The sequence below is a fragment of the Mytilus edulis genome, chromosome 2 (assembly GCF_963676685.1).
Source record: "Mytilus edulis chromosome 2, xbMytEdul2.2, whole genome shotgun sequence".
Taxonomy (NCBI): Eukaryota; Metazoa; Mollusca; class Bivalvia; order Mytilida; family Mytilidae; genus Mytilus; species Mytilus edulis.
This window is the reverse complement of record NC_092345.1, coordinates 81993054-82019756: the sequence shown is the minus strand read 5'-3', so window position 1 is coordinate 82019756 and position 26703 is coordinate 81993054. Positions and strand designations below refer to the sequence as shown.

General features: G+C 32.0%; 1 protein-coding gene across 25 annotated transcripts in view; it reads left to right on the top strand.

Annotated features, from left to right (window-relative positions):
• The window catches only part of LOC139513141 (voltage-dependent calcium channel type A subunit alpha-1-like), a 215630-nt gene that overhangs the window by 150770 nt on the left and 38157 nt on the right, over positions 1 to 26703 (top strand). For all 25 annotated transcript variants that reach the window (XM_071301395.1, XM_071301392.1, XM_071301389.1 and 22 more), the window contains 3 exons: positions 801 to 897; positions 3263 to 3423; positions 3799 to 3942. In XM_071301395.1, coding sequence (XP_071157496.1) covers positions 801 to 897; positions 3263 to 3423; positions 3799 to 3942 — 402 coding nt within the window. The remainder of the gene's footprint in view (positions 1 to 800; positions 898 to 3262; positions 3424 to 3798; positions 3943 to 26703) is intronic.

Here is a 26703-nt window from a genome sequence, read left to right as displayed (position 1 = left end):
ATGTTAAATAAACCATGGACTCTATTTGAAGCATGTTTAATTTCTTTCTTCAACCTTTTGCTTGCATTTTGCACTCTTAAGACAGCACATGGTTTTGCATGGAATTGATTGATCAAAAATCCTCAATCTATCCACATTTGTTTTTAAATTGTCTACAAATGTTGCCTGAGTTTTATTTATAATCCCTTTTCTACCAACTTTACAAGATGTTAAGGTAAAAAAACTTTCTATTTTTACTTTCTTAGGTATTATAAAATAAAATTGAGTATAAAAGTAAATTGCAGTATTATTTTTTTTCTGAACTATTACAGTATTATGATATAGTTTTGATTTCATTAGCTACATGATGTATATAGATGTATATTTCATTAGCTACATGATGTATATAGATGTATATTTCATTAGCTACATGATGTATATAGATGTATATTTCATTAGCTACATGATGTATATGAATGTATATTTTTTAGTAATAGTTACCTATTATATTTCAGGAAAAACTCTGGATTTTAGGCCTTTTTACTTTTCAACTTTTGTGCAGTTTAGATTTGGTATATGATTGTAAAGAGAAGTAATGTTTCCCCTTCTTATACCCTTATTTGTACAAAAGTGTTTCATTTAAATAGACAATTTTGCATTTTATTATTGATAGTTCTACTGTCCTAAAAGATGTCATGGCATATTCTTTATAATCTAGGCTATCTTTCAGGACAGTGAATCAGTAGACAGAATATGTTACACAGACAGAAATCATTCTATTTGATAGAATAATGAAATAATATTCTATAATTTCTTTGTAGTGAAAGTGCAGGGAAAAATTTGAATACAATCAAATCACTGAGAGTGTTTAGAGTTCTTCGACCACTTAAAACAATTAATAGAATTCCAAAGTTAAAGGTGAGAAAAATATAAATATGTAAACCTCAGATATGTGTCTGTTTCTCAAATCTATGCCCCATCGTGACGTCAATTGCTAATCTATGTCCATAAAAAATTATAAGGCCTCAAATCTGTCTCCGATTTACTATGATCAATCGGGACGTCATTCACAAATCTGTGTCCATTAAAAAAGATAAGGTCTCAAATCTGTGTAATGTTTAAAATCTTTTTCCAGTTTGTTTCGCCATGCGCAAATTTATGCCTGTCTAATAAGTTCGGCCTGATAGGTTTTTTGTTTTATTAAGTCATTTCCCATAATTCAATATTAAGTTGGTATGTGTTCTCCATGTGTGTGCAAGAGCTCAAGTATACTATACGTTTAAGTAAATCCGACTAAATCATTTCGCTGGTATTTATAATATAGAAACTACACATATTTATTTTACTAAAAAGAAAGTAAAGAATGAATATTTTTTGCAACTTCAGCGTACTTCGTTTTGTCTTTGAATTTGTTCATATCCCTGTTTCATTGATGTTGTGTTCACACTTAATTCGAACTTCGATTTTTCATTAACTTATTCGAATTAGTTTAATTCGCATTTGAAACATTTTATGTCCAAATGTAAATTCTAATTTGAATTGCAATGCATGTCTAATTCGCTTAACTGTCCGAACTACGTTAACTTTTAATTCGTATTAACAAAAACGCATTTCTAATAGAGAGATTATGCCAATTCGAATCAATTCAGTTGAAAAAAGAAGAGTGTGTGAACGGGATAAGCAAATTTGATTCGCATTCGATTTGAACTCAATTTGATTTAAACGTACGTGTGAACAAGTAATGTCATTCATACCACTTTATTTATGTTTTACCTTGAATAAAAGGTGTTTTATAATTTTGATTGAAATATTTGTGAATCACAATAGAACATATATCAATTGTTTGGTCTTAGCTGATATCTATTCAGTTCAAATGTAAAACATGTAATTATGTCTTTAATAACGAAAATCTTTCACGGAGAAGAATCATTCTTTATGTTTTGGCATATTCCTTCTCTCCAGAATTTCTACGGCATTGTTTAAGCACTGACAGTTGACGTTTAATTCAAATAGTACCTTCAAGTTGATGCTTTCTCTTACAACAGGAAATACTCTACTTCTTAAACAGTCATAAATTGCTTCATATTTTCTATGGTCCTTCATGTGGTTTTTGCTTATTATGTGAATTAGTTGCTTTTTGTACAAACATTTCCTATGATTGCTATTAAAGTCTTGAGATTTTTTGTATATACATTAAGATTCTTGATCAAAGTAAAGCGACAAAAACTTTTTTACCATTCTGTCAGAAAACAGCACTTTCAATTCGTCAACAATTGTTTTTGCTCCCGGTTTTTTTATGTTTCTTTGGCCTTCGCAATCTGTACAATGTAAGGCATATCCACCTCAAACGCTTCTGGATTTGGATCCTTTGAAATACCTTTTTTGCACTTATTAGATATAGTGTATCCCTCATTTGGAATAGTGTCCTGCTCCGCCATCATTCCTTTTATGCAGAGACGTCATATACTTGATGACTTTTTGTTATGTTTTAAGTCGATGAAAGGACATAGATTTGAGCCAAAAATGGCCTTAGATTTGAGTAAATAAAGGACATATATGTGAGATAATACAGGACATACGTTTGAGACAATAAAGAACATAGATTTGGAATGTTTTTGACGCAATATTAAAAAGGACATAGATTTGTGGAAAGGACAAAGATTTGCAGAAAGGACATAGATTTGCGGAGAGGACATAGATTTGAGGCCGGACATAATTTTGAGGCTTAAAAATATATCAGCAATTTCTTGTAAAAGTTCTATAATGGTGGACAATCTACTTATTTTAACAGAGTTATGGCCCTTGGAAATTAACTTTATGGAAAATTTCCTCGATAGAGCTCTCAAGGGTACAATTCTTGCCAGATTTTTATAAAACTGTTACTATAGGTTAATATGAGCTAAATTTCAGACAAGTTCTATAATGGTGGACGCTTGACTTTTTTAAAAGAGTCAGGCCCTTGAAAATTAAATTAATGGAAATGGCCTCGTTAGCACTCTCAAGAATACAATTCTGGCCATATTTTTATAAAACTTATTCTGTAGGTTAATATCAGTAATAACTATAATGGTAGACTTTTGACTTTTTAAAAAGAATTATGCCCTTGGAAATATAAAATATGTGCAACTGGGGGGACATTGGAATTTTGTTCTGTTATTTTTATATAAATGAAAACGAAAACATTTTAACCCCAAAATGTGTCTTTTGTTAAGTGTATTACATATAAAACTGTTTCTATTTTAGGCTGTGTTTGATTGTGTGGTGAATTCTGTTTCTATTTTAGGCTGTGTTTGATTGTGTGGTGAATTCTTTGAAGAATGTGTTTAACATCCTCATTGTATACATGCTGTTCCAGTTTATTTTTGGTGTAATTGCTGTGCAGTTATTTAAAGGGAAGTTTTTCTTTTGTACTGATGAATCAAAAGAGACAAAGGAAGAATGTCAGTGAGTACACATTAAAAGAAATAAGTTTAATGATATATTTTAAATATTTGTTGGCATTAGTTAATAATTCAATTGTAACAAATATTTTTGCAATATCTGATATGCTAAGTATTTGTTAATATTATCTACGCTGTCAAATATTAAAATAAGCTTTTGTTGTCTTGACCAAAGCAAAATTATCAACTTTTGTCATGATGTGCCAATAAAAGAATACCTCTTCTTGTTGTCTGACAGTTTTTTGTCCATCAGCTCATAGACATAATCTTGTAACATGACCTAAATGTTTTTATGATTTCTCATTTAAAATCTCCATTGACTTTCTACCTGGTCTCCTATTTCAAATATTTAAGATTGGCATAATTTCCATCTCTTTAGGGGTCAGTTTTTCTCATATGAAGATGGAGCTGAGACTCCTACAGTTCAGGATAGAGTGTGGGACAGGAGAGATTTCCATTATGACAACATTGTTTATGCCATGTTGACCCTGTTTACTGTTACAACAGGAGAAGGATGGCCTGAGTGAGTATTATTTTATTATTTTATACACAAATGGAGAAAGGGGTCAGCGGGGCTTATTATATTAGTTTTAATCCACTGGTCTCTGTGAGTATTTATATTATATATGTTCCTGACCATATGAGTATTTGAACCATACGCGTATGGTCATGACCATATGGGTATATACTCATATGGTCCAACCATACGTGTATGGTCGGGGTAATTAACACTCTGACAGTTTACTATTTAAACTTATAAACTATTCATATGGTATGACAGTTCATGAAAAAGGCGCTATCATATAGATGATTTTATTATTATATTATAATAAAAATTAGCTAAATAAGAATTAGAAGTTTCACATAGTTAATTTTATTTTATTTTACTATGCGAAAACTATGATACATATTTTATACCGATGGTCATTACCGATTTTTTTTATTAGGAGTGACTTAAAAAAAAAAAATATTGAGCTGTTACACAAGATTTTAAGGCACTGGAAAGTAACATAGTTTATTTAATTTGTCTTGTGAATATGGTGTATTGCAGTCATGTTACGATATTTGAGATCTATAGCTTTTTAAAAACACCGCAGACATATCGGAATAGCCCAAGACCTCGATATCACTGTACACAGCTACAAAAAGGCTAGCTTTTCACTCGCAAACAAAAGGTGTAAATGAAATGCATCGTGCACAACCAAGACTTGCAAATGCAAAAAAGCTATGATACCGTGTGGAGGTAAATGTCACCCCAAGCCTACATACAAGAATGTTATGAGACATGAAAACTAACTATGGCATCAATGTTTAATTTTTATGTAGTATTTGAATTATAAAAATAATACATTGTCATGTAAGTAAACCATCATTGTTTTTTTTTAAAAGGTTTTGTATTATTGAAACTTTTAAATGTAATTAAAAAAAAATACCTATATGGTCAAAATACTCATATGGTCCGGCCTGTTAATAACCAAATGAGTATTATACTCATATGGTCCGACCATACGCGTACGGTTGGACCATACGCGTATGGTTGGACCATATGAGTATACCCATATGGTCATGACCATACGCGTATTGTCCAAATACTCATATGGTACGGAACATATACACAGTGTAACCAGTGTTATCCAACACACTTGGGGACCCCAAAAAAAATGTCAGATTAAGGAGGGTGTTGAAATACTCAGGTTTATTTGCGGAATGATAGCTATATTTTGGGACCATGAAAATGTGTTGGTTAAAGCAGGATGTTGAAAAACTCAGGTGTCAGATTAGGCAGGTTACATTTTTAGCTCACCTGGCCCGAAGGGCCAAGTGAGCTTTTCCCATCACTTTGCGTCCGGCGTCCGTCGTCGTCGTCGTCCGTCGTCGTCCGTCGTCCGTCGTCGTTAACTTTTACAAAAATCTTCTCCTCTGAAACTACTGGGCCAAATTTAACCAAACTTGACCAAAATCATCATTGGGGTATGTAGTTTAAAAAATGTGTGGCGTGACCCGGCCAACCAACCAAGATGGCCGCCACGGCTAAAAATAGAACATAGGGGTAAAATGTAGATTTTGGCTCATATCTCTGAAACCAAAGCATTTAGAGCAAATCTGACAGGGGGTAAAATTGTTTATCAGGTCAAGATCTATCTGCCCTGAAATTTTCAGATGAATCGGACAACCCGTTGTTGGGTTGCTGCCCCAAAATTGGTCATTTTAAGGAAATTTTGCTGTTTTTGGTTATTATCTTGAATATAATTATAGATAGAGATAAACTGTAAATAGCAATAATGTTCAGCAAAGTAAGATCTACAAAAAAGTCAACCTGACCAAAATGGTCAGTTGGCCTCGTAAGGAGTTATTGCCCTTTATAGTCATTTTTTGTCAATTTTTCTTGAAGTTTTGTTATCTTGTACAAAAATCTTCTCCTCTGAAACTACTGAGACAAATTAAACCAAACTTGTCCACAATTATCATTAGGGTATCTAGTTTAAAAAATGTGTTCGATGACCTTGTCTGCCAACCAAGATGGCCGACATGACTAATAATAGTACATAGGGTAAAATGCAGTTTTTGGCTAAAATCTCAGAAACCAAGCATTTAAAGCAAATCTGACAAGGATAAATTTGTTTGATAGGTCAAAGTCTATCTGCCCTGAAATTTTCAGACCAATCAGGCAACCCGTTGTTTGGTTGCTGCCCCGGAATTGGTAATTTTCAGAAAATTTTAGAGTTTTGGTTATTATCTTGAATATTGTTATAGATAGAGATAAAGTGTAAACAGCAATAATGTTTAGCAAAGTACAAGCTACAAATAAGTGGATATAGCCAAAATTTTCAATTGACCCTTTAAGGGAGTTACTGCCCTTCATAGTCAATTTTAACAATTGATTTGTATTTGTTTGTAAACTTTTACCAAATGCTTCTCCTCTGAAACTGCAGTAGTCCCAAAAAAGGTCCTGCCCCCTCACTAATGAACATATACTTGAAGAAAAACAAACATTTATTCCTAATGATAGCATTCCTTTGTTTACATTGAAAATGATGTGACAACTATAATCCCTAACATCAAAAATGTTTCAGTATTTTGGTTTCTTTTCAACAGATTCCAAAGTTTGAATGTCAAGTTTGAATTCTAATAATTTATACAGACTTCATCCCCTTTTACAGGTAATGTGTGCCTCATATTATTGTTTTAAAACTTTAATAGAATAACAGACACTTTGAGAGCTAAATTAATCAACAACACCAGATCTTAGAATTGATTGATAGTGTTCAAAATATAAATTAACTATTAAAAGATGTTTTTCTCATTAAAAAAATATAGTTCTTCATTTAATATATATATTAGAAGTTTAGGATTTTTTTTTAATTTGATCGTGTCCCTTGTTCTCATTTCCTAGAATAAACCTGCTTTAAAGTATTGGTTTTGAATTAATATTTAAGAAATTTATTATACTAAAAGTAAAAATATTACTTGATACAAGAATAAAGACCATGTTTTCAGTGTCATGAGTTTCAGTCATCATATTTGTTGGACTTTGTTGTTTAAATTTTTTTTGTGGTAATAAGATATAGCAAACAGGAAGTCTTCAATGAAAAGTCAGAATACTTCCTTTTTTGGTGGGAATCTTGAAGGTACAGTATATAGATGAATAGGATCAATATAGTTTAAAGAAAAATCTGATTAGCCTGCTAGCATTCTAAATTTAGAATGTAAATAAGCCCAAAATAAAAATGACCATGAAAGGGAAGAAAACATTATTTTGCTGTTAATATTTATTTAACTGTGTTATCATACAACTAAATTTATCTAATTTGCACACTTTTACTCTCAATATTTTGCATGCATGTTCTCAACAATGATCAATGATGATGTCAAGAAAAAATTCTTGTAAAAGAGAAGGATGAAGCTAAAAACAAGTTTTCAATGGAAATATTAAATTCATTAAAAATATTTAAACCATATGTGTTTTGTTTGTTGGAATGAGTACTGATATACTTTATTTGTAGTTCTATAGAATAAAAATTGAAACATTTGTTATTGATTAAATCAGGAACATTTGTATTGACAGGACTCGAAACTACCTAGTTATAGCAGATTCTATGTCCTTTCACAGTTAATAAATCATGACAAGAAACAGAAACAGGCGTGTAAAATATGTTCTCTCTATTATCTGAATTATTTCTAAAAATATCAATAAAATGTCATTCAACTTATGTAATAAATGATGCAAGTGTATCTCATTGTAGTTTGTCACTTCAAATTTGTCATAATAGCATTCATGTCATCAGAATGCAAATGGGGAAATAAAAAAATTGTGCCGATGGCATTGCCAATTTCTCAAACCATTAAAAGTGGGTCTCACTCTGGTCTAAGCATGACACAGGATTGACATTTTTTTGTAAGCATGACAAATGAATGGCAAATTCAACAATTGTGGTTTTTACCCACCATTTTTATGGCCCCGCAACGAAGTCTGTAATTTTGTCTTTCTGTAATTCCGTCATTCCGCAACATACCATTATACGTTTTGTTCCGCTCCACTAATTTTTGCCGAAATTACAGGCTTTGGTCTTTGAGAAATTGTTGAAAATCACAGTTATACCGACTGTTTTTCTAAACGCCTTCAGATATGGGGCTAATTTTTGGTATGTTAGTTAACTATAAAGAGCTACAGATCAACTTTAAGTTTCGCTCTGCTACACTAATTTTTGTCGAAAAAACAGGCTTTGGACTTTGAGAAATTGTTGAAAATCACAGTTATACCGACTGTTTTTCTAAACGCCTTCAGATATGGGGCTAATTTTTGGTATGTTAGTTAACTATGAAGAGCTACAGATCAACTTTAAGTTTCGCTCTGCTACACTAATTTTTGTCGAAAAAACAGGCTTTGGACTTTGAGAAATTGTCGAAAATCACAGTTATACAGACTTTTTTTCTAAACACCTTCAGATATGGGGCTGATTTTTGGTATGTTAATTAACTATAATAAGTAACAGATCAAGTTTAAGTTTCGCTCCGCTCCACTAATTTTTGCCGAAATTACAGGCTTTGGACTTTGAGAAATTGTTGAAAATCACAGTTATACAGACATTTTTTTCTAAACGCCTTCAGATATGGGGCTGATTTTTGGTATGTGAGTTAACCATAATGAGTTCCAGATCAAGTTAACGTTTTGTTCCGCTCCACTAATATTTGCCGAAACTACGGGCTTTGGACTTTGAGAAATTGTTGAAAATCACAGTTATACGGACATTTTTTTCTAAACGCCTTCAGATATGGGGCTGATTTTTGGTGTGTGAGTTAACCATAATGAGTTACAGATCAAGTTTACGTTTTGTTCTGCTCCACTAATATTTGCCGAAACTACGGGCTTTGGAATTTGAGAAATTGTTGAAAATCACTGTTATACAGACTTTTTTTCTAAACACCTTCAGAAATGGGGCTGATTTTTGGTATGTTAGTTAACTATGATAAGTAACAGATCAAGTATAAGTTTCGCTCCGCTCCACTAATTTTTGCCAAATTACGGGCTTTGGACTTTGAGAAATTGTTGAAAATCACAGTTATACAGACTTTTTTTCTAAACGCCTTCAGATATGGGGCTGATTTTTGGTATCTGAGTTAACCATGATGAGTTATAGGTCAAGCTTAAGTTTTGTTCCGCTCTGCTGTTTTTTGCTGAAATTACGGGCTTTTGACTTTGATAGATTATTGAAAATCACAGTTATACAGATTTTTTCTCTGTTACCCTCCAGATTTTGAGCTGAATTTTGGTATGCGAGGCTACCATCATGTTTGTGTCCACATGTGTGTTTATATTGAAATTGCAGATTTTTCAACTTTTTGGGACGAGGCCATTCGTGTTGCTTTGACACATCTGCTATCAGTTAATACAAGTTTAGTGACTTATTTTTAGGCCCTGTCCCTTGGTCATGGTCCAGTGACTTTGAATGAAGTAGCAATTTATATTAAGTTAGTTTGATAAGAGCTACATGTGATAGATCAAATTCAATGATATTTTGTATGAGGTTGCAAATCTATCATTACACAATGCTATTATGACAAATTTGAAGTGATTTCGCAAGACTTATGGATTTATGGATACATGTCAGTTTGCTGACTATTTTGACACAACATTGACAAGTGACTTTGAATTAGTAAAATATTCTGTGTAACTTAATTAGATTAAACAAATTTACAAGAACAAAACTGTTTTGAACACCAATTTGTTTTTCTTATTTAAGATGTCAACTTCAAACTTATGTACACATACATATGAATGAGCGTAAGTGCATTAGGTTATCTTATTTAATTGAAACTTTGTTTACTTAATTTAGAAAGATAGTTATAATAAATTACATGTAGATGGAATTTTCAACAATACTGCTATATTAAATATACAGGAATGCACCAGTAGTATCAATTTCTCAAACCTTTTTTGTATATGCAAATAAAAACACAACATATTAATATTGATCATGATTAAAAAAAAAAGGGCATAACTTAACTTTCCCTTATTTAACCAAAGGCAACATGTTTAGCAATTAGCTATAATTGCACTTTGATATATTATTTTATCCCACTACACTGTAAATGAAGCATATCAGTATTCTAGATATATATATAGGTATATCTATAAAAAAAACAAGTGACAACTCTATGACAGAAAACACATATGATAATCATGATATATAAAGGTACTATGTCTACCCCAATCATATTAGCTCTCATTATGTAATTATTAATCTAGTCTTTCTTTTTTCACATTATGCAATTTATAACATTTTGTCCTCATTATTGTACATTATTTGCATATGTATTTATAGATTTTTGAAGATGCCAAGAAGAAAAAATTGGAGGGCAGCTGAGGCTAAACGTGGTGTGAAAAACCCAAAGAAACAGAGACTGACGGACTTGACTTGGGATACTGGACCCATTAACAGTACAAAATCTGACCTTGACATAGGTGATACTGACACCTTCAACAACAGTAACTCAAATAACATGGGGGATACTGACCTCCACACAAATATAAACAACAGTAACTCAAATAACATGGGGGATACTGACCTCCACACAAATATAAACAACAGTAACTCAAATAACATGGGGGATACTGACCTCCACACATATATAAACAACAGTAACTCAAATAACATGGGGGATACTAACCTCCACTCAAATGCAAACAATGGTAACTTGAAACTACTTGAAAAATCTGAATTGAATAAACTTGAAATATCTGAACTGAATATACTTGAAATATCTGAATTGAATAAACTTGAAAAATCTGAATTGAATAAACACGAACAATCTGAATTGAATCAAAACAGTAACAATAACTGTGCATATCAAAACAGTAACAATAACTGTGCATATCAAAACAGTAACAATAACTCTGCAAATGAAAACAGTAACAACAACTGTGCAAATCAAAACAGTGACAATAACTGTCTAAAAGAAACTTGTCACATACAAACAGATATTCTGTCAAATGAATCAAACAATAGTTATGCCAAAAAAGATTCTCATTGTTTTATCCAAACTAATCTGTTGCAAGACCAAAATGAACAATTTAAAACTAATTCAGAACAAGGAGTATCAAAATATTACAATTCTTTTAATGCAAACTTTATTAAATTTGGAACTTTTGACCAGTATGCCACAAAATTTGCTGATCAAAGCAGGGGAAACCAATGTACTTGTAATTGCTTAGTTTTCTTATCACTTTCTTCTTTAAATTTTGATTCAAACACACTGAACCTGGATTACATTTTGAATAAAGGTGATGAAATTTACAGGAAGCATGTTCAAGAATTAACAACACAGGGATTATTTAAAAATATGCTCTTAAATTTTGATGAAATTCCTGTCAAAATAGAAATTCCTGAAGGGATTTTTATAATTAACAAACAAAATATTCTGTTTGGAATAGCTTTACAGTACCAAGAGTTGACTGGATTTCTCACATTACAAGAAGCAATTCAAAATTGTATAAAGCAGTCGAACAAATTTCTTATAATGATTGGAGCCATATGTTCAGCAGTTTATTATTATAATCATATATACTATTTTTTTGACACTCATTCTCATTCAGAATGTGCACTGAATAATCCATTAGATTCCTCTGGCAAAAGTATTTTGATTGGATTTGCTGACTTACATGACCTCCTCAGTTACTTGTATGGTTTTTACACCAGTTTACAAATTGATTTAGACTCTCAATTTGAAATTTTACCTGTATGTATCAGTAATAAAGATACTGACAAAGATGTGACCAAGCAGATTAAGAATTACTTTGAGGATCAGAAACTAAGGAACACAAAACAAAAAAAAGTTTCCTACCAGTATATGAAAGTACCCAAGTTTGTATATATGAAAAACTACATGCAAAAAAGAAGAAAAAACAAACAATTCAAGGAAAAAGAATTAAATGCTAAAAGATATTCAAGAAAAGATAAGAATTACAGAAAAACAGAAGCACATAGAAAGAAGTCTCAGAGAGATAATTCTGATATAAGACAAATGGAAAGACAAAGAGAACTTGCTGCTAAAAGAGAGGCTAGAAAGGATGAAAATTATAGAAGGGCTGAAGCAGAAAGTAAAAAGTCTCAAAGAGATAATCCTGATTTAAGACGGATGGAAAGACAAAGAGAATTTGTTGCTAAAAGAGAGGCTAGAAAGAATGAAGATTTCAAAAAAACAGAACTTGCTGCTAAAAGAGAAGTAAGAAAGGATACAAATTATAGAAGGGCTGAAGCAGAAAGTAAAAAGTCTCAAAGAGATAATCCTGATTTAAGACGGATGGAAAGACAAAGAGAATTTGTTGCTAAAAGAGAGGCTAGAAAGAATGAAGATTTCAATAGAAGAGAACTTGCTGCTAAAAGAGAGGCTAGAAAGAATGAAGATTTCAATAGAAGAGAACTTGCTGCTAAAAGAGAGGCTAGAAAGAATGAAAATTTCAATAGAAGAGAACTTGCTGCTAAAAGAGAGGCTAGAAAGAATGAAAATTTCAAAAGAAACGAAACAAAAAAGAAAAAAATTGCCAGACAAGATGAAAACTACAGAAAACATGAGTCAAAACGAGACTTCCACAGAAAACAAGAATATAGGTCACATCCAGAAAATTTAGAAAATGAGCGTTTGAAGAAACAAAGTTCAAGACAGAAAAACCTAGATATAGACAGATGTTATGAAAAGACAGTCAAAAGTACTAAAAGAAAAAACATTGATTTTACAGATCATGAAAAAGACCTCAAAAAGAAAAGAACTCACGGTATAACCCTTGATACCTGCATAAGAAATTTTAAAACAAAAATTAATGAAGGTCCTACATATATATGTACTTCTTGTCATCAAACTTGGTTCTGTGATTCTGTAGTTAATGCTAAAACTATTAAAATGAATACTCCTGCTAACATGTCTCATTGTTTTACAAATTTTAAATCTGTACAGCACATAGAATGGATATGCCACACTTGTCTAAATGCAATTAAAAGACAAAAAATACCTCGCTTTGCAATAGCAAATAAGATGGGATTTCCCCAAAAACCAAAAGAATTAAATTTGTATCCCTTAGAAGAGAGACTGTTATCATTAAGAATTCCTTTTATGCAGATTCGACAGTTGCCTAGAGGTGGACAGTTATCAGTTAAAGGCAATGTTGTAAATGTGCCTGTTGAAGTTCAACCTACAATAAATTCACTTCCTCATACATTAGAGAAATCAGGAACAATATCAGTTAAACTGAAGAAGAAGCTGGAATTCAAAAAGTGTGATTTTAGTGAAAATGTGAGACCATTTGCTGTCATTTGTGCATTACATTATTTGATGAGAACAAGTGAATTGTACAAGTCTTCTGGAATAGAAATAAATGAGGATTGGATTACAGAAATATCAAAAATAAATGAAGAAGAAATACCAAATGAAAAAAATAGTACAGAACAAGAGGATAACCAAGATGAAAATGATTCAGAAGATGACTCGGATCATTTCAGTGAAGTAGATGAAAATGAAACACATGTTGGTAATACAGATACACTTTTAGATCACATTCCAGACGACAATCCACTATGTGATGCAGGTTTAACTTTTGCTCCTGGTGAAGGTCAACGACCAATTAGCCTCTATAGTGATCTTGATGCAGAGTACTTATCTTTTCCAACTATATTTTGTGGTCAAAGAAGGCCAGATAATAAAGACAGGTCTGTTTCTGTTCACTACACTGATATTGTCAAATGGGAACTAAGGTCCATGGATAGGAGAGTAGCACAGTCTGTACCAAACATTTTTTTTAAGTTGAAGAAAATTCAGTTAAAAAACATAAGTGATAAGGTCAATCTTGCTCTGAGAAGGTGTCAATCAGAAGGAAAAAAATGGACAGCAAAAGATGTACTGAATCCTAACACTGTAAATGATCTTGTAAGATTAGATGAAGGTTATTACATCTTTAGAAGTTTAAGAAACTCTCCAGTATACCTTGAAAAGAGGAAAAAAGATTTGTTTGCAATGATCAGACAATTGGGTCTTCCAACATGGTTTGGCTCTCTTTCATCTGCAGACACTAACTGGAAAGATTTGTTACGAATTCTAGGAAAATTAAATGATGGCAAAGAGTATACTGACAAGGAATTGGAAGAAATGGATTGGAATCAGAAATCTAAACTTGTTCAGAAAGACCCTGTGACATGCTCTAGATATTTTGATTATCGTGTCCAACAGTTTATGAACTTAGTGTTGAAAAGTGATCATGATCCTATTGGAAAATTGACAGACTTTTTTTATAGGGTTGAATTTCAACAGAGAGGTTCACCACATATTCATATCTTGATTTGGATTGAAAATGCACCAGTATATGAAAGTAATTCAAATGAAGATGTTGTAGCATTTATTGATAAATATGTCTCCTGTTCACTTTCAGAAAATGACACTAGTTTAGTCAATTTACAAGTTCATAAACATTCTAAAACATGCAGAAAAAAAGGTCACCCAATTTGTCGTTTTGGTTTCCCCCTTCCACCTATGAAAGCAACAGTAATCTTAGAGCCTTTGAAAGAAAATGATGACATAGAAAAGTACAAGGCTATATATAAAGAAATACAAAACGAAATTAATATACTTCACAATTCTGAAGATATAGACCAGATGACATATGACATGTTTTTAGATGATGTGTTACAAATGAATGATGAAAATTACATAAAGGCCATAAGAAGCAACTTGAGTGGTCCAAAAGTTTGTCTCAAACGAAAACCATCTGAAGTCCGTGTTAATGGTTACATGAAAACTGTGTTGATAGCTTGGCAAGCAAACCATGATTTACAGTTTGTTTTAGATGCATTTGCATGTGCAGTGTATATTGTTTCATACATAAGCAAGTCACAAAAAGGTATGAGTGCATTACTAGACCAAGCAGCAAAAGAAGCACGACAGGGAAATTTAGACTTGAAGCATCAAGTAAGGCACATTGGGAATTACTTTTCAAATTCTGTTGAAACAAGCGCACAAGAAGCAACATACTTAACACTACAGATGCCTTTAACAAAAGCAACAAGACAAGTTGTCTTCATTAACACATCTCCACAACACAAAAGAACTTTCCTTCTAAAACAATCATCAGCCCTAGAAAAACTAGGCCCAGACTCTACTGAAATAGAATCAGACAATGATATTAAAAGATACTCGCGTAGACCAAAACAACTGGAGAACTGGTGTCTAGCAGACTATGTATCTCAGCTTGAATTGCAGTATCCTAAAAACTTGGAATCCTCAGATCATGAAACAGAACAGCAAGAAAATGAATCTGAAAGTGAAAATGAAGAGACAAATGCAGATGTTATAGAAGAAAACAATAACAAAATCAACATAACACTGAAGAATGGTATTAGAATATACCAAAGAAAAACACCTAAGGTTATAAGATATGTTAAATATAATTACAAGACTGACTCCGAAAACTTCTACAGAGAACGCTTAATGTTATTTTATCCATGGAGAAATGAACTTTCAGATTTGCAATGTGGACATGAAACATTTGAAAAAATGTACTTGACTGTTTCAAGACTATTAGAAAAGAAAGCTAAGCAATATGAAGGAAAAGTAATAGATCTAGAGAAAGCTATAGAAGAGGCAGAAAATGATTGTAATGAGAATGATCAAATAGCACCTGCCACACAGCAAGTAGAAATGGAAGATGCTGAAATAGGCCCAACAGAATCAGAACAGTATGTCCATTTCAATCCAGATAGACCAACAGAACATAGACTGTATGATATGTCTCGTGAAGTTGGAATTGAAGCAAGAACAGTAGAATTGACAAATCATGCCAACAGAATAAGTGAGAGTGATTATTTTGATTTGATAAGATCCTTGAATAAGAAACAGTGGGAATTTTTCAAACATGTTGTCACATGGGTTAAAACAAAACATGAACCATTTTATACATTTTTGACAGGTGGAGCAGGATGCGGAAAATCTGTAGTTGTCAGAACAATATTTCAAGCTTTACACAGACATTTATGTTCTATTGAAGGTGAGGACCCTGACGATATAAGAATTCTTCTTTGTGCTCCTACTGGAAAGGCAGCTTACAATATAAATGGTCTGACTATTCACAATGCTTTCCAGATACAACCAAATAAAGGACTTGACCAGTCACTGTCATGTGATGTTCTCAATACACTCAGAATGAAATACAGAAATTTGTCTCTGATTTTGATTGATGAAATTTCAATGGTTGGAAACAAAATGTTCTCTTTACTGGAAAGAAGGCTGAAAAAAATCAAGGGAAGCAACTGTTCATTTGGTGGCGTGAGTATCATAGCTATTGGTGACTTTTTCCAACTCCAACCTGTATTTGACAGCTGGATTTTCAATGATCTAAGCAAAGGATTAACAGCGTTAGCTCCTAATTACTGGAAATTATTATTTTCTTTTCATGAACTTACTGAAATAATGAGACAAAAAGATGATTTGGAATTTGCTCAATTACTAAATAGGTTGAGACAAAATCAGCTGACTGAAAATGATTTTGCAGTTTTAAATACAAGAACTGTTTCAATCAGTGATCCATCATACAGAACTAATGCTACTCATTTGTTTGTTGAAAATGCTTTAGTGGATAATTTTAATTTACAATACATATCTAAATTAGGCTCACAAAAGGTTAAAGTTAAAGCAGTTGACACAGTTTGTGGGGATTTACCAGCATCTGTAAAAACAAAATTACTTAGTTCTTTACCAGAAAAACAGTCTGATACAGCCAATCTTGCAAAGGAAGTTGTATTAGCAATTGGGATGAAATATGATCTTACAGCTAATATTGAAGTCACTGATGGTCTCACAAATGGTTCAACTTGTGAACTTAAATTGATAGAGTGCAAAACTAAATCTATAAGACCAAGTATCATATGGGTTAAGTTTGAGGATGCCAGAATTGGTGCTAACAGTAGAAGAAAATATTCACACTTGTATGGAAAAGATGTTGAAAAAACATGGACTCCAATGTTTGACATTAAAAGGTCATTTACTTATAAATATAAGACCTTTGAAAGAATTCAATTTCCTCTTCGTCCAGCAGCCGGAAAAACAATTCATAAATCGCAAGGAGACACATTACAAGAAGTTGTTGTTAGTCTGAAATCAAAACGTAAAGGGAAAATACCACATATTCACTATGTTGCGCTAAGCAGAGTAACATCTTTAACTGGATTACAGATATTAGATCTCAATCAAGAAGCAATAGCTGTAGCAGAGTGTGTTCGACAAGAATTACACAGACTAAGGACAGATGCAACTCTACAGTTGTGCTTTAAGCCATTGTATAATTTATCAAGTAACTATTTTAAAGTAGTTTTCAACAACTCAAGGTCTTTGCATGCTCACTTTAATGATATAAAATCAGACCCTAACATCTTGGATGCTGATGTTATTGGTATTGCTGAATCAAGACTTGTTTCAACAGATGAAAATGATGATTTTCATGTACCTGGTTTTGAACCACCAGTTCGATTAGACCAAAAGCAAACAAACTTTAATACAAGACCACCTCATGGATTGGTATTATATTATCGAAATGATTGTATTCTTCACAATACAGTCACTTTCTCAACTCCATCTTTAGAGTTTGTTATAGCAGACATAATATCACCCAGCAAAGGTCTTTTTCAGGTTGTCTTTGTTTACAAAGCACCAATCTGTAAATTGCAACAACTAAAAGATACTTTCCTTGCAAACCTTCTTCCTGATGTGTATTTAAGACATCCAAAAATTATCATAATGGGAGACTTTAATATTGATTTAAACACTGGGAACACTTCTTTTTTAAAGTTCATGAGAGATTCATTTTGCTGTTCACAAATTGTGTCTAAACCTACTACATCTTATGGTACATTGTTGGACTTAATTTTCCTAAATTTTGATAGTAAGGTAAATTTTGAAACAGATGTTCTTGATTCCTATTGGTCAGATCATAAAGTTATATATGTAGCCATTGAAACACAATGATTCAGTGTAATGATTATTTTATATGCCGAAACCAGCTTTGCTTGAAACAATGAAAATTAAACCCGCTGAAAAACATGACACATTTGCGGTTGCTGAAAATGCAACCTCAAATGTGCAGGAGTGGTTTTAAAGGAAAATGGGTTTCCACTCCAACAGATTTGCCTTTTCATAAGTAGGAATAGAAATGGAGTTGGCTTCAAAACTTCTGATATCCAGTATTACCTGTATAGAAGAAAGCTTCTTTAAAAAGCTTTCTTCTTTATAGGTACACTGGATTAACGGTAGCAGAGGTAAAGAAATTTGAAACTGTGTTGCTTTGACTTCCATAAAGCAGAAAGGCCCTTGGTGATTGGTCAACCATTTTGCTATGGAAGAAAAGTAGAATTCCATTTATTTCAAGTCAGTAATGATTGGAGATATCAAATTTTAGAACCTCTACTACCTGAATGCTCATTGTATCAGTGGAGAGTTATGTGCACTTCGCATGTGAACACTCCTGGTATTTACTTGTTATAAATGTATATATATATAATTCTTGAAATATTTATTTTTGAATACAATCAAAAGCCATTACTTTAATATAGATGTAAAAAGGGAGTTTTGAAAACCACAAGTTCCATGCCTCATTTCTCTTCCTAAAAAATGATTAAATTTAACTGGCTGTTTGATGAACTATGATTAAATAATCAAAATGTTTATGAATGTTGAAATCCTTGCTGTTATGTACATATATTCATTGTAATTTTTCATATAGATAACTTGATACAATTTACAATACTGTTATTCACTATATATATATAATATACTAAACATTTGTCATGATTAAGTATGTACAGTTTACTTTTTGTAATGCCAAATTAATCTATATATTTATCTCATCCAATATTCATTGACTTTTCTGTTTAAGAAATGCTCTCATGTTCATATCAGACATAATAAATCAGTTTCTGTACAAATACCACATGATTTATTATAATATAAGTACTTGGAGTTCTCCAAATTGAAAAACAATCCATAAATCCAACATTTTTGATTTCTTATGATTTCATGTCTTATTCTAAGTACAGGTTTATCAATATGTGTAAATCATTAATTCATGCTAAGGGTTAAATGTTGAGGGAAAAAATCAAATATTGCATTAGTTTGTCATTCTACTCAACTCTGTGGTTGCTTATACATTTGATAAATATGTAGAAGTCATTTATAAAACAGAAACTAATGAACAATTCATGTAAACATTTGCTTCATAGAAAAGAAATTTGTGAACATTTGCTTCATAGAAAAGAAATTTGTGAACATTTGCTTAATAGAGAAGAAATTTGTGAACATTTGCCTATTAGAGAAGAATTTGTGAACATTTGCTTAATAGAGCAGAAATCGGAAAATTTGCTTAACAGAGCAGAAATTTGTGAACATTTGCTTAATAGAGCAGAAATTTGTGAACATTTGCTTAATAGAGAAGAAATTTGAGAACATTTGCTTAATAGAGAAGAAATTTGAGAACATTTGCTTATAATAGAGAAGAATTTTGAGAACATTTGCTTAATAGAGAAGAAATTTGAGAACATTTAATGACTGTTTTATAATATGCCAAGTAAATTCAGTAAACCAACTGCTGAAGAAAATAAGAATTATATAGATTGTTTCAGTTGTTGTTATATTAACATCATCGTAACAACAATTAATAAACGTATGGAATTAACTCTAGAATCTTGCATTAAAGCAAATCCACCAGAACTGATATGAATAAAGTTTAAAACAGAGATACTATGGTACAACTCAGTATACCATGAATAGAAAGGAAACAAAAATGACAAATACTTTGACAGATAGTTGTTAAATGTTCAAGAGGAAATAAATTATATATAGAATCTAGACTTTTAAGTTGAAAAAAACTGTTGAATATTCTTCTCGACAAGTCTTTACAAATTAACTTCAAGTTATTTTGAAGGTCAAGTTATGGAAACAATAATCATATCATAATACAATTGCTGTGTTGCTTTTTAAATATACTGTTTTTACTTTCATATTTTGACTTTTAAAATGTGTTGTTATAGAATGTAAATATTGTTCTATAAGTGAACTGTTTTAATGTACATATATATAAAAAAAAATGTATAAGACAATGAATATTATAATGCATTATTTGAAGTATTTGATGTGTTCAAATTTTTCATAATAAACAATTAATTTTGATGTATTTTTATTATTTTTCACACCCCATTCATTTTTGAAATTAATAAGAACAAAACCTGCAGAAGAGAAAAAAAAATTAGTTTGAGACAAACATGGTCACAACCTAAAAATGACAAACAAATAGCAGCTTCACACATATTAGAACTACTATAAAGGTCGTCTCTATACCTATTCATTTTAAATCTTAATTTAAAGATCAGGTCACCACTCATATAAGAGTATAATCTTGGGTCCAGTAAAAAGATTGATACAGTTGATCTGTTTTCATTCTCCATAATGATCAGTAACTTTGCTGTCATAACCAATTGAACAACTTGTATATGATGAACATGTCAAAATCAATTAAAGTTTTCTTGATGATCCTTGACCAGTAATGATAGCGTCTGGCGTATATGTCGTGTACAAGTTGCAATTTTGTACAGGTTATAACATGTACAAAATTATTGTACATGTTATAATTTGTACAACGCAAAAATACAAGTTATAACATGTACAAAAGTACCTCGTACATGTTACAACATGTACAAAATATTGCTTAAAAATGGTTTTAACTTGTACAAAATTTGAAAATAAAAAATATGTTTCTATTATTACATTAACCTTAATAATATTTTCATAATTTTTTTTTTGTTATTGTTAATTTATATTAGTTTGATACCTTTTCGATACAGTTAAATAGTTTTAATAATTGCTTAATGCTTTAAAAAAGGTCTGCGAACTTAATACCGACACTCAATTTGAAAATGACAAAACAATGTTAGAGACTGATGTTATTACTGACAAACACTGAAACTGATGTTGAATTGAATGGTCATGATTTAGCCGACAAGACAAACACACCATTGTGTTAGAAACAGAAACAATGGTACTTGAATTAATTTAAGTGATGTTAACATGGCTAATGAAGAAAGTTTCAGCATGATCACTGTGTATCATCGCCCCCGGAATTGGGTACTAACGAAGCTGAGAGAAAGGAAAAACTAAATTAGCAAGTCTGAAATTCCTTTAATTTAGGTCTTTTCGAGCGATTTGGTGAGGGTATCGCTTCTGAAACAATTTACTGATATAGAAAGCTTTACTTTTTAATACCAACAAGTAGCAAATAAATAAAAACAATTGTGTTATACTCCAAAACGGTGCACTTCGTACCAGAATAGTTCAATGCCAATCGCGCTCCGTCCAATCTATATACAGTATAGTAACTTGTTTTTAAACTGTGTGTCAACTTGCTAGTTTTATTATATGTTTATTTCATCCTTTTCAAGACTTATAACTTTTTTTTCTTGAAAAGGACCGCATATACATGTAATAAAACCAACAAGTTTGAATAATTTAATTATAAATCAAATATAAATATAACTCGCCCAACAGCATAATAGTAAGTAAGTAAGTAAATGTTTATTATAGTGACATGTGTAATCACATTTCAATAAAGTACAAAAATATTACATACACAATAAAATACACCCGACCCATTGGGTCTATAAGTCACTTTCAAATAATAAAACATAATTCTTTTATCACGGATTTCAAACAAATTAATGAAAAGTAATATTAAGCTAAATTTCAAAATAATTAATTAATAATGAAAAATTCAAACTTATATAAAAAAAATTAATTAAAAATGAAGTTATTAGAAGATCAGTTTTAATAAATGTCAAGTTGAATGCATAATTAATTAATAATGAAAAATTCAAACTTATATAAAAAATGAAGTTATTAGAAAATCGATTTAGTAAATGTCAAGTTGAATGCATAATAAATTAATATTTATAATAAATTTAAAGAAACTGGAAATCTTTAGATTGACCATGAAGTAACCTTTTTACATTTTCATATTACAGTCAAATACAATCAATACTGTCAACTGGAATTGCAATATACTGTTTATCAAACTGTTCATGTATTATATAACACTTCACGTCTATGCCGGAACGCTTTCACTGTATACTTAGCCAGCTTTCTAGGATAGTTTGTCATCAAAAAGATAATTTTTTCATCGTTTGTCATATCTATTAGTTCATTGCCAGAAAATATATCATTAAAAGTAGATTCTCTCAAGTCATTATATAAGGAGCAGTGGAGAATAAAGTGAAACTCGTCCTCCATGGAATTGCTGTTACAAAACTTACATAAGCGTTCATTTGGTTGCTCGCCGCTATATCTACCCGTCTCTAGTCTCAAAGGAAGAATTCCACATCTCAGCTGTGTTAGGAAAGATCGTTCAGTTTTGTTCAAATTTAATTTAACATAAGTTTCTATTCCAAAATTAGTCTTTAGTTTCACATAAGTTCTCAACTTTGGAGTTTTCACAATGTCATTTTTCCATAAACAGTTATAGTGTTCCTTCAAGATGGATTCGAACAAAGTCATACTTATAACGTCCTTGCGCTCAAAGTAGTCCACAATACCAAGTTTCATGAGTATGTCTTTGAAGTCAGAACACCAATTATTTCTACATTTTTCATAGTCGTGATTGAAGGCTTGTTTTGTAATGCGATTGTCATCAAATTGAACAAGTCTATTCCAGAGACGCACAATATTAGTCCAATGTCTGTAGTGGCACGGGATCCATCCAATATCCCCATAAATACCAAGAAGTGGGGCAAAAGGATGAACTCCTAAAAAGTAACGTATAGATCGGTTCTGGATGTTCTCCATGGCTTGAAACTTTCGGTTCCCCCAAACTCCGGATGCATAGTCTAGTATAGGCACAACACACGAGTAAAATAGCTTTTCAAATGACTTTATTCCAATCTCTTTAAATGAATGAATGTTAGAAATTATTTTTCCAAGTGCTCTACCAGCCCCTTTTGACAGTGCTTCGGCGGTTGTGGTAAAATTTCCGTTAAATGTAAATATAACACCCAAGTATTTGTATTGGTCAACAACTTCAAGTTTATTTCTTCCGATCATGAAATTGTAATCAGTCTGCTTACATTTTGATTTTCTGAAGTGAACACATTTAGATTTATTGGTGTTGATTAAGACTCTCCAGCGTTTACACCAGTCCCCAAGCTTATTTAACAATAGTTGTAGATCGTCTTCGCTTTTAGCCAATAAAGCTATATCGTCTGCATAAAGTAACGCCGATAATTTCCTGTCTGAGATGTCAATGCCAATATTCAATTCATTCAGTTCAGCTATTAGGTCATTTATGAAAATTGAGAATAATGTAGGCGATAAATTGTCTCCTTGTTTTACACCAGTTGTACAGGGAAACCAGTCAGTTAACTTTCCATTCAGTTTAACACAAGATTCGGAACTGTTGTAAATGCTCTTTATAGAGTTGTAAATTTTACCATCTATATTATTAACTAACAGTTTATAAAGCATCATTTCTCTGTCAACAAAATCGAAGCATTTTTTTAGGTCAATGAATGCCACATAAAGTTTATCGTTGTTTCGAATTGCACTATTCAATGTAAAAATATGGTCCTCACAAGAGCGGTTTCTCCTAAATCCGTTTTGCTCGTCAACTAATTTGTCGTTGTTCTCTAAATAGTTCGTAATTCTCTTATTAACTAAAGCGCTGTATAATTTACTGGTACATGATAACAAACTAACACCTCGATAATTCATAGGATCTCTAGCGTCCGTATTATAGTCTTTCAAAATAGGACAAATAATCGACTTTCGCCAGATCGATGGAATAGTACTAGTATCGAAAATCCACTGAAAAAGATTATGCAAGGCATCTATTATTACGGGATTCTTCAAAACAATATATGGTATTTGATCATGACCACAGGCAGATTTGTTCTTAGCGTGCATCACTATGTCACTGGTTTCTTCACGTGTAATGTTACCGTTAATGAATGCATTTGGTTCATATAAAGGGTCATTCATATTTTGCTCTAATAAGATTTTATGCACTTTTGTTCGATTATAATGATCGCTGTCAAACTGTTCACTACTTCCACCATGATATAAGTTGAAAAAATCAGTTCGCCACTTTTCTAGAATATCAGCTTCTTTTCGTACAGAGTTCCCGTTATCGTCAATAATTTCCATTGGAATAGATGTATCCCTTTTAGGTCCAAGCCTACTTATTTTCTCCCAAAACTCGTTCGGATTATTTACAGATATCGATTCAAAGTCCGAAGCTTTCGCACTTCTATATTCACGTTCCGCTTTTCTTAACAATTTATCAAATTTGTCTCGTGTATCAACGTAATCTTTTCTTATTGCCGTTTTTGTATATCTATTACCAGTACACTTCAGAAATTCTTTCTCCTTCGTATGCATTTTATTCCATGCTGTAGCTAATGTATCGTTCCAGTACGGTTTTGTATGTCTAAAGCGTTTTTTTGATGAGCTTGAAATTGCTTTCGGTATTTTTTCGTCCATTTCAGCGACAATCACGTTGCACAAATCACTGTATATCATGTCAATATTTTCTTGTGTCTCTCTAATTCGCTCTATCTGATCAATAATATTGACTATTGCTAGCCGTCTCAGTTCACTTGACATAAAATCGCCTGGTATCCTGTTTAGTCTATAACGAGTACGGTTAAATAACGGATCAATCGGTTGTGCTTCGTCTATCAAATCCGTAATCATAAGTTTAAGATGACATGTAATCACTGAATGGTCCGGTAGTTTTGACCTTTCGCCAATCAAAGGTTGAAGTTTATGCATGTCCACAATACTCTGTATTGGGAGCACTTTAAAGTTATCATAATTACTGAGAGAGTCATGCGGAACACAAAAATAGTCAACAACAGCTTTTCCCTTGCGTGAAATAGAAGTGAAATTATCATTTTCGGCGAATCTACCATTTAAAACACAAAACTTGGCTTCGTTTAGAAAATCTATGAATTCATGTCCATGCTGATTTATACTATTGTCTATTGCAATCCTTTTCGGGATATTATCTATTTGGTTTAAGGTTTCTGATAAGGAGCCGATTCTAGCGTTAAAATCACCGACTAGTAGAATATTTACACAATCAGAGTGCATATAGATTTGAGTTAAAAGATGTGCTAAGAAACTCTGAGCATCGCGCCCTCGTGATGAGTTTTCTGGTGGCAAGTAGCATGAATACAATATGAATTCCAAGTCTTTTGACGTGTTCTCGAATTTGACACCAAGAATTCCCTCGAAAGTTTTATCGATTACAGATACGTTAAAGTATTTCAAAAGCCAATTACTAAGCAATATACCAACCCCACCTGACGCTTTTGGCGCATTGCGATGGATATTTGTTCTGTTAAAACCAAGCCATGTATAACCTGTTACATTTATTTCATCTTGACCTGCTAAATGTGTCTCGCTAATTGCTATAATATCACATTCAATGCTTTTTAAAATGTTTGACCTTAACTGACAATTTTCTCTAGTCCATCCAGCAACATTCAAATGACCAATTTTAATAGACTCAATAGATCGGGCGCCATCCTATTCACCATCACCTCGTTGCGTTTGATTATCGCGTTTCTTAATCCGTCCAGAGGCGTCAACTCTATAATCGCGTCCATCCGGGAGGTTTCTCAATACTGCCCTCGCGTTCATTTCAATGAGACGCTCTACTCGGGATTTACTACTTTTGATAAACACATTCTTATACTTCTCGGTTTGTCTCAGTTTCATTTTATTTCGAAGAACATTAACTTTTTCTTCCGTGTTTTGGAAACTTATTTTCACGATACCAGGTTTATCATTGAACCTTGAAGGCAAGCGAGCCGCAGCACTAATCCTTACACTATCGGCAACGGAATCACCTAAAGCCAAAATCATATCATGTGCCTTTTCCATCAAATCTTCACCGTCGGAAAACGGGATGCCACTTACAGTTACTGTAATGTCAGTGTTATCAAGCGGGTTGTATTTCCGACCCGGTCGATTTTCTTGTATTGCAGTACCGTTATCGTTTAGTATAGGATTTTGTTGTTCTACGTCGTCTAGACGCCTTTGTATTGATTGAACAGTGGTCAGTAGTTGGTCAGTACGTGTAGTTTCATGGTACATGTATCATACACAATATGGTATGAATGTCTCAGTACCCATGCAAGTATTTAAAAGGTCTTCAGCGAACTTCAAAAATGGAGTTGGCCTTATTCACTTGTTCACTATTTAACCTTTGCTATTGTATGATTTAGTAGACTGTGTTGAGTGGTTGAAGTGTTATTTGACTTCTTACATATTTTCATGTATTTAAATTTTTCAGGGTGAAATTTTAGTACTGTTTCTTAATAAATTTCAATGTATATTCTGCCTAATTATTATTTTCAAATTTTGTACAGGTTAAAACAATTTTTAAGCAATATTTTGTACATGTTATAACATGTACGAGGTACTTTTGTACATGTTATAACTTGTATTTTAGCATTGTACAAATTATAACATGTACAATAATTTTGTACATGTTATAACCTGTACAAAATTGCAACTTGTACACGACATATATACAAAATGTAGTCCTTGTACTGATGATGAGTTTATATAGAACAAATATATAGATATGTATGTCCATGAGAGAACAACACAATACTTGAAAAGTGTGTTTTAGACCTCAAAACTAAAAACTAGTTGAAAGTAGTTCAATCACAAGAAAGATAAGATTTTGGTTCAAAAAGTTTCCTTT